General features: G+C 36.6%; 1 protein-coding gene across 1 annotated transcript; it reads right to left on the bottom strand.

Annotated features, from left to right (window-relative positions):
- Nucleotides 1–2,455: 2,455 nt before the first annotated feature.
- Nucleotides 2,456–9,601, bottom strand: LOC146538453 (acetylcholine receptor subunit alpha-like). Its single transcript, XM_085186959.1, has 9 exons — nucleotides 9,391–9,601; nucleotides 4,595–4,765; nucleotides 4,365–4,504; nucleotides 4,194–4,238; nucleotides 3,992–4,101; nucleotides 3,737–3,917; nucleotides 3,537–3,652; nucleotides 3,107–3,412; nucleotides 2,456–2,615 (listed from the first exon to the last, which is right to left on the bottom strand). Exons 2-9 carry the CDS (start codon nucleotides 4,656–4,658, stop codon nucleotides 2,456–2,458), a joined length of 1,122 nt encoding a protein of 373 aa, XP_085043085.1. The 5' UTR covers nucleotides 4,659–4,765; nucleotides 9,391–9,601.
- Between the last annotated feature and the right edge of the window lie 487 nt (nucleotides 9,602–10,088).

Genomic DNA, 10,088 nt, shown 5'->3' with positions numbered 1-10,088 from the left:
ACAATACAACCGCCATTTTTTGTTTTTCTTTTAATATGATTTTGTGCTGCCTGATGAAAAAAATAATAATAGACAAATGGGGAAATAATAAAATAGTACAACAAAATAGTAGTAAATAGGAAGTTTTAGATTTTAAGTAACATTTTCTCTTGAGGTTAATGGTAAGCCTTGTTGCACCGGGAGGGAATGATATAAATAAACATAATCTATAATTGTTCATATTTTACAAATATTAATATTTAAAAATATAACTTATAAATTGTACATTACAACTTTTAATTATACTTAAGTAGTCGTTACGAAAAATAAATAAGGAATAATAAGGGAATATCTCTTCACAAATATTAAAAAAAAACTGTGACAGCTACTGGTAATTAAATGAGTTACGTAGATTTAATATACGTACATTGCCATCTGCAGTTTTCTTATAGTCCTTTAGTAAGCATTTACAATGTTTATTCCGAGTCTGTCTTTAATTAATTGCTGTACGCTAGATGACAGCACATGTTTAATTGTAGAACGCGTTAATAAAATGTTTTGATTGTATACTTATATACTACATCATATAATGCACACTACATATATACTACATATATACTACATCTATACTACTATAATAAAGCGAAAGAGTTTGTTTGTTTGCTTAAACACTAAAATGTCTGGATCTACCGGTCCGATTCACTTTCTTTTTGTTTAGTATGAGAGCTGCATTCTTTATAAGTACTATAGGCTATATAACATTATGGTGTTAGCCTACGGAATAACAATAATAAGGAACGCCATCGAATTGTTTTAAAATTGCTTTGGACGCTTGTGTTGCACACATAGTTGATTATATGTCAGTACGTTCCAAAATATTTAATTTTATTTGATCTAAAGAAAAATCTGCGACACCATAATATATCTATCTACCTATTATAAATAAATGACAATATACAATACGCATTTTGTGACAAAAAATAATTGAGAATTGTAAGATTATATTTCATCGATTTTTATTTCACATGTTTATTGAAAACTTACGAGTGACAGTTATTTTGCCATCATGGAAATTTAATGAAGATAATCTTCGGCTTTTATAGCATGTAATTTGGATGTATACTTTCGAAAAAATGTAAAAAATACTTCTACGTTCTGTTTACGGCTGCAAGCCTGGGCTCGAGCCCGGGCTGCGGGGGGCGCCTTTGCCGCTGATGTCGTCGTATCATACAGCCGCGTAGTGATTGAATGTATCAATCTATTGGCAAATGCAGCATAATAAACTTATTATAGTTTATATGCGGGCGAAGCCTCGAAGTGCGCCTGAGGAGCCTTTAGCTAGTCCCTCTGTCTTGAGCCTTTTTTCATCTGTTTTTCAATTATTAGAGTTTAAGTTTAATAGGATTTCTCCGAAGAGATATAAATTTTTATCAAACATAATGAAATTCTTTATGACATTTTTCTATGATTTTAATCTTTAAATTGACAAAATTACGCGACAAGGCGAAATTGCGGCAAAAAGAAATTATGGCCCAGAAATTACGGAGAAATCAACGGTCAAACATAAAAAAATATAGTTAACGAATATAGAAGCTCCTCCTTTGAAAAAAGAAGTCAGTTAAAAATAAAAATGCATTTTGTAAACAAACGAGTTTATTTCGTCTCTATCAAAAGAAATTCGACTTATCTTCGATCACGTTATTTCGTCGTATAAACTATTCATATAATATAATTTTATTTACAATAATAATAGTAATAATAATAAACGCAGTGCGACGGGGCCCTGGGGCGGCGAGGCGGCGGGGCGGCGGGGCGCCTAGACAGGCGGCGGCGGCGGGCGCGGCTTGGCGGCGGCGTACGCGATCTCGCTGAGGCGCACGTCGATGGGCGCGCGCTCGTCGTACAGCGTGGGCGCCTGTAGGATGATGCCGGCCGACCCCACCAGTACCGCCAACGTGAAGATCCATAGGAACAGTCGGTCCAGGACCATCGCCACGTACTTCCAATCCTCTTTCACCTGCAGACGACATGTGGGCTCGTGTAGATACGTTCATAATGTACAAAAGATACGACTGGAGTAAAGTGATTATTAATAGTGATGTGACGTGGAGGTCTTACCCGCGTCGATTCTTCTTCTTTCCTCGTCTGGTCGGCGATATAGTTGATGCCATCAATAGCCTTGTGCAATTCGGGGCAGCGGTGCCAGCGGCGCAGTGCGTCGCAGAGTGCGGGCGCGTCGTGGAGGCGGCACGCGCCCGGCGACGGGGAGCGCTCGCCGCCTGCCGCCGCGCCTAGTGCGCTGGCAGACCCCATACTCGACCCCATGCCCGCCCCCATGCCCACTGGACCCACGATTGGGGACCAGCCTTCGCTTGTTACTAGACCCGCGCTGAAAACATAGCATAAAAACTATTAATTGTCATCTGCAGTAAGTATTGAAAGAAATTATTTAATAAATTATTTTTTTTGTTCAAGCTTACAAACGACTTCGATGTGGATCAAGGCGGTAATGCGGACGTCTCATCACAAGAAGACGCGGAAGGACGTGAATGAACACGCGGCGCACCCACGGCGCCATCGTATGCGTTTGCGGTGAACGAAAGTGCACGTTGAGCACAACAACAGTCACACAGATACTGTAAACACGTTAGATATTGTATCATAAAAATTAATATCAAAAACAACCAGACAAGCGCGAGCCGGGCTAGCCCACCGAGGGTTCCATACAAATATTGGAGTTCTCGAGCTTTTTATAAAATTCAAATTAGCTAAGCTAGTTTGAAAGCTCGAGGGGCAGCGTCAGCTCACCAGCTCAGCAGCTCGCAGCACGAAATACCCTATTAATTCTGATTCCTTTCGTAGTGTTGAAATACGCGTTTTTTGCGATATAACCGGCTATATATATTTTTTAAGTTAATGTAGAAATACAATTTTACAGGAAATTACAGGGCCGTAGATCAGACCTATGGCCCTACAATACGGTTTGAATTTTAACTCAATATCTCCAAGTGCTCCTGAGGCTAAAGGCTCTTGACAGACAGACGGACAACAAAGTGAGTTTGTCTTTTTTCTATAAATGGTACGGAACTCTAGAAACAAATTATTTTTAAAAATAAATCTATCTTACCTAAAAGTATCGAGGATCATTGTAAAAAGCACGAACTTTCCGAGCAACGGTACAACAAGTGAGGTAGGTGGTATAATTTCAGCGAGCAACAAGAAGAACACGGTGAGTGAGAGCAGGATAGAGATGGAGAGGGACACCTTCTCGCCGCTGTCGGAGGGGAGGTAGAACACCAGCACGGTCAGGAACGAGATGCCCATACACGGTATGATCAGGTTCACCGTATAGAACAAAGTCTTACGCCGCATCGTTATATTGAACGTTATATCCAAATATGGCTCGTCGCAGCATGTGTAGAACTTTTCATTTCTATATAATAAACATTATTTTAAATTAAAAATCTAGTTAATTTAAGAGAATAAATAAAAGTAGCTACTAATGAAAATGTAGGGTTTTTATTTCGGAACAACCTATAGTAACATGTTATGCTTACCTCACTGCAGGAACCTCCAAGATGTCCCACTCGACGGAGGTATAGAATTCACTAAGGTCGACGCCTAGTTCCACCACGTTAGTTCCGCGCGCTTCATCAATATGTCTTAAATCCACCTAAAACGTTAAAATGTTACATAAATAACACATAAATCGTAGTTTATACTGAGGTAAATATATATATTTGTAAGAAAATAATACCTGAAAACCATCATACGTCCAAGATCCAAATTTCATAATGCATGTCTGTTGATCAAACGGAAAGTACTCCACATCAATCTCACAGGAGGACTTGTAAATAGCAGGAGGACGCCATTCCACGCGGCCGGTGTAGTTGAGCGTCGCCTTAGTGGCCAACGTCACCTCAAAATTTCCATCAGCACTAAAATTAATGGAATTAATTATTTCTCTTACTTTACTTATGGACTAAATACAAGAAAATGCCAAAAACATTACTTATTATAAAGTACTATATCTGGTCGCCAGATATGATCAGAGGGCACGTGGAGCATCTCCACGCCACCGTACTCACGCGGTTCCCATGACAGCTTATAATCGTACCAACTCTGCAAACGACAGAATTAGGATTAATATCCTACTTTAATAAGTTTAATTGTTACGTTTCTTTTATTCTTTATTGTTCTATAAATTTCCTTACCTGCTCTACCCAAAGATTTGTTGTCATAATTTGATTCTTCAAATTCTGCAATGACATAGTAGTTAGTGTTATTTCTATGTTATAATTTGTTGATTGCTATTATATATTTTCACAGACATAAGTTTAATTGATGTAAAAAAACAAAAGCTGGTATACAAAAAAGCAACTCACAACGTCAATAAGCTGGCTGAGTTTGAGTTTGATGCGTACGGTGAGCGCGTCGCTCACGTTAAGTACGGGCCGCACTAGCTTATTGTAGTTGCTGAGCAGATCGTCATACAGCCGCTTCGCGTCCGGGTTCCCAGCGCACCCTGCACAAATACACACAACACAGGTTTGACTGACTGACACACTGACTGACAGAATGGACTGGCTGTGGTCAAGGGATCATGGGGTCCTACCGGCGAGCAAGAGCGCCAGCAGCAGCAGTCGCGCCGCGCGGGCGGGCAGAGCGCGTGCGCGCATCGCGGCGCGCACATGGCGTCAGTGCATCGCGCGTCGCGCCGCCGCCCGCTACACGCCGCCGCCCGCGCCGCCTGCAACACCACGCCGACACCCTCGCTGCGTGACACCTGACAACCAGAACACTTCTAATTTGTCATCTCACTACTATTTGTGCTTAAACATCTACAGGTCACCTAATTTGCCATAGTGTACAAGAAAAAGTCTAAATTAAAATCTATGATATATAAGTGATGGAAAATCCTAAATCTGCGCTATGGCTGAGCGCGCTAAGAAGTTTCAAACATTTCGTTTGAACGAATGGGGATAAAATCCCAACCATGTGGTCCATTTGTAGACGTATGTACCAAATGCCCTACTAATCTTATTTTGTTGGCTAATTTCTTAAATTACCTATTGTTCCAAGCGTAATCTAGCATAATCTACGTAAAAAAGTTTTTATCGTAAGGTACAAAGAGGGCGACTAGCAATATATTTTTATCATGTAAACACGTAATAAAAATATATTGATAGTCGCAGATATTTAGAGGCCAATCTTGGAGCTGGGGTACAGATGTGCGACTGTAAGCGCGACAGTTTGTCTGTGGACACGATTCCCACTCGAGGAAATAAAATAATTAATATTTTCATATCTTCCCCTTGGTGTAGAGGCAGAGCGCGCTGAGTTCTGCCACTCAACACGCAAAAAAAAAACGGAACATAAGCACGGAAATCGCTGAAAGACAACTTTTATAAATTGTTCTGCAGCAACTGACATCTGAGTAATTTGACTAATTTTAAGTACGTATTGCAACTGCATCTTTTCATGAATTAGATGTGAAAATTCCCATACTATATTTTTTACCAGTTTTATAAATATAAATTATATTTATTAAATTAGGAGTAATCATTTATTGCTTTCGATGATTTCCAAACTTTTAAACCTTTTCTGTTTTACATAGGTTTAATTTTACGAAATTTGTTTGTTATTAGTTTTTTCAAGAAGACTAAATGCATTTTGTGCGAGATTAAAGTTGTGTATTAACGTTAGAGATCATGTTGTCATGGAGTCGTTTGATTAATTGCCTATATTTTTTTTACATAATTTGTATTTTCATAGTAATGAAGTAAATCATATATAATTAATATAAAGTATGAAATGGGGGATGGAGGGCTTGCCCACAGCGATCCTTTTCAATCCTTTTGATTTTTGTGCAATTTATGCTGGAAAATATGAGAGCTCCCAGACGATTAGTGAGATGCAGTCATCGTGCCTTTGTATAAAGGTTTGATTAGGTTGGGTAGTATAGTTTATTCTAAAATATTAGAGAGATCCGAAAGGCTGTTGTGGGAGACCCAAGGAGGCTTTAGACCTGGAAGTGAGTGTATGAATCAAATCTTTTCTCCCTGCATGATCACGAAAAACTTCTTGTCCGTTAACTAAAAAATTTTGTCCATTAATAGCTTTACAGGCGTGGCGGCGTGTTCCCTCCAAATCAACAGTATTTAAGTGGATTTGGAAAAGGCGTTTGACAGAATTGTGAAAACGAAATGTGAGCAGACCCTTGCAGCAGAGATCACTCAGCCTACCATGTCAGCTTGGTTTTTCAATTTGTATTTAGATAGCTGTCTTCAAGGTGTGAAACAAAGTGACATGGGAGTGAAAGCAGGTAGAGTCAGCTTAGCTGATCGATCGATCAATAAAGAGATACAGAGAATGGCAAATTCTAGTGAGGATGAAGAAAAACGTGCTCAGTTGGCTTGGGCATACGAATGAATGGTAAAAAAGATTTATGAAGGAAAAGTGAGCGGTAAGTAAGGTAGAGGGAGATCGATGTTGGCATCCGTAAACATAGTATTAAAAATACTGGAGTTCGAATTAAAATCGATTTTTTCAAATAGATTTTTTTTAATATTATTTCTGAAAATAATTTTCATTGGAATACAACTATTTGATTAAGAAATTTCAAGTAGATTATTAAATAGTGGAAGTAATAAATAAGCAATTGTCATGAGCAATTTATTGGACAGCTTTACAGCAAATAAAGAACATATATTTATGCGTGTAAGTCATATTTCCTAAGTAAAATAAGACATGACGACTGACTAAAATAAGAATAATTAAATTTAAATTCATGTTAATAAATTGACAAAGAATCTGTAAACTGTACGTCTGTCTCGTCAAAAAATTTAACGACACAAATTAAATAGTATTGTATATTTAATGTTCTTTTTGTGTTTTGGAATAGACGGTTAAATCATAGTAATAAATTACTAAATAGAATACGAGACATGAGTATATTCTATGCTATAGATAGAGTTATCTCACCATACCCTGCTCCATTTTAATCAATTTAAGGTAAAAGTGCCATCGCAAGTCATGGACGCCTTTAAATAAAAAAAATAAAGTTTAACATGATGCGAAGAAAGAAGCATTAGATAATTACATACTTGAATTAACTAAAAATAAATAAATAAAAAAAATTATGTTCTTTAATGAGTAAATTTAGTGATTTCTAGAATTACTTATTTTACATGTTTTTTTTCTATAATATTTACGCATCATATTGCATATTAATATTTTTGCAGGACGAAACATACACTACAAAATTATAACGTGTTTGTTCTTGCGAGAAAAAGGATCTGCACGACGATACATTGGTAGCTTCACTTCTTTTTGTATCTTCCTTGTATCCCTAACAGGGTAACCAGAGAGAAGAGAGCACCAAACGTTGCGGTCCATGCATACCTCTATCACCTCGTGGACTGTCGTTAACCTTTTCAAACATGTCCTTCGGGGGCCCTTATACTGTTTATTGACCTTTCTCTAGTATCATTTCTATATTTTCGTAGGTCAGCAGAGTCCTCCCCCTACCACTCTTACCGCTCAATTTTCCTTCATATTTTTTTTGTCGTTCACCACTCATTTGTTCGACTTGTCTAAACCACCTGATGACATTCTCTCTAGTATCTGCTATCCTGTGTATCTCTTACATACTCTTCATTACGAATTCCATCAGTTAAACTGACTCCGCATATCTTACGAAGAGATTGCGTCTCCACAGCATTCATATTTCTTTCATTCTCCTTCTACATTGAGACATTGGTGATTGTTATTAAAGGTTAGGGTGTACCAATTTGCTAGAAGGGATTTTATCAAACTTTTAATGATTTTACCACGTGGAGACACTCCTACATTAATCTTATTATTATATTGAGATATCACACAATTTTGAGGCCTAGGACGAGGAATAGTTCTCCTTTCGGAGGAATGATTCCCGTTCTAGTAGACGAAGCGTAGAGATAGAGGCGGAGAGTTGTAACGAATATAGTAAGATCGAATAAATTATTTCAAGCAACCATTTCTTTTAAGTTCCATTCATTTTTCCATCTATATTATGAAGTAGCTGGTCTCTATTTCCACATTTTAGACCTTTGTTAACTAAAAATCTATTTTATTTCTGCTTTAATCTGATGGCTTGATTACTTTTCGCTAAAAATATTTTTTCACGCCCAGATAATTTTTTATTTAATTAATCAAATTGCTTTGTGCTAAAACTGTATATATTCTTACTAAAAATATATACAAGGATCCTGTTTCAAAATGAATTTTCCAAAATTTATCTTTTTAACTTTGAAGTGATACGAAGTTTAATAAAATAGATGCTGTTGATAAAGTTTAAATAATAATAAAAATATTAATATGTAATGTTATTTTAATTTCCCTAAGATTACTTAGGATAAATTGAGTACAGACACAGGTTCCATAAGGTCCAAAAGACTGTAAGGGAACAATTCAACATTTAAATTTCAATGCTGTCAATAGAAAGAGAAATAGGATTATTGTCATAACGATTATAATTGATTAGAATATTTAAAACTGAATATGACCGACCGACTAATAACTTCTACGTAATCCTTTATTGTTGATTTTTTGGTTTATTTCACTGTTTTTTAATTAATAGAGTTTAGTGAAAATATATAATAGCTGTTATAAGCATATTAAAATTAATTCTTCTACTAAAAAATTGAAAATTAGAAGTAGTAGTTCTAAATAATGTAGATTATGTAATGTTTAAAAGAATCTTATGTTACAATACCTTACTTATTTTCATAATGTAGAAAATTTAAAAATATTTATACCATAAATTTAAGGAAAGTTCTCGCAGATAAAACGAGCCTTTTAAATCTTAACTGTATCGAAGTTTATATGAGACATAGTAAATTATTACATATTTATGTGTTCATTTTTAAACCTGCTTTAAATTACAAATCTCTCGTCATTTTTATATTAATTTGCAAAGTAGGAGCAAAGTTTATCATTTTAAGCATTTCATAATTACGACCTATGCTTTTTAGCGAGCATAGTCATAATCGAAGATCAGAGAAATTATGAGTTTATTATGAAATTATTATTTTAAATGCAATATAAATTGTCATAAAAATTATATTTCGATATAGGTATATAAAATGTGTTCTCGGTATTGATAGAATATTACTGTTTCCACTTAAATAATTTCCTTTTAAAAATTATATTATTTCATTAGTTTTCTTTGTATTATTAGCTTTCCCTGTATTTAAAAAAATGACATATAATTTAATTACTTTAAGTATGTTACTTTAGCTTTCAGTTTATTCTTACCACAGAGATATCCTTCAAAGTTTTAAAAAATATTTTTTATATGTAACACAGCCCAATCACAACTTTAACGTTTTTAAATTATATACAATTTAAACATAACATTATTTTACTAACCCTTTCCTTTTATATTTTAAAAGATAATATTAAAAAATAAGCATATTTAATATGAATTCACTGAGGCACAACAGTCATACAAGTCCGCTGGGTGTCGCGGTCGCGGTGTCGCGGGGCACTCGCGTGGTCGCGTCGGTCGCTCTGTCAGTTCATGTTAGCGGGGCGCAGGCGGGAGAGGCGGCAGGCGACGAGTCGCGGCGCTAGCGAGACAGCGACTGGGGCGACGCGGCGGCGCGCCCGCCCCACCCCGCCCTCCGCCACCCTCGGCCCGCCGCCGCCGCCCTCCGCCGCCCTCCGCCCGCCCTGCGCGCTGCGAGCTACGCGCTACGGACAGAGCTTTATGACTTCAGCAAATCTCGCCGTCAGTAACTTTCGTCTTGTTAAAATAAAAAAATAACGAAAATCAAAGATAAAAAAATTATATATAGAATACGCATCAAAATAAATGTTATTTATGTTGCTGCCCATAACTTCGCTTGCGTGGACTAGATCCTGACCACGCTACTATCATATATCAACGAGTGATTTAAGCTTGCAGTACTCCAACTTACTGAAAGTGCTTGGAGAACTTACTTTTTCACCAAAATAAGAGTAAAAAAACTGTTTCTAACTATTTCCCTGAGTTTGTATCAATTGAAGAACTAAGACAACATTTTATTATTTCTTTCTTTAATTTAAGACGACATTTCATTATTTCT

The sequence above is a fragment of the Heliconius melpomene genome, chromosome 6, assembly GCF_056956725.1.
Source record: "Heliconius melpomene rosina isolate 202511_hmr_F chromosome 6, ASM5695672v1, whole genome shotgun sequence".
Classification (NCBI taxonomy): Eukaryota; Metazoa; Arthropoda; class Insecta; order Lepidoptera; family Nymphalidae; genus Heliconius; species Heliconius melpomene.
This window is presented reverse-complemented; position numbering and strand designations above follow the sequence as displayed.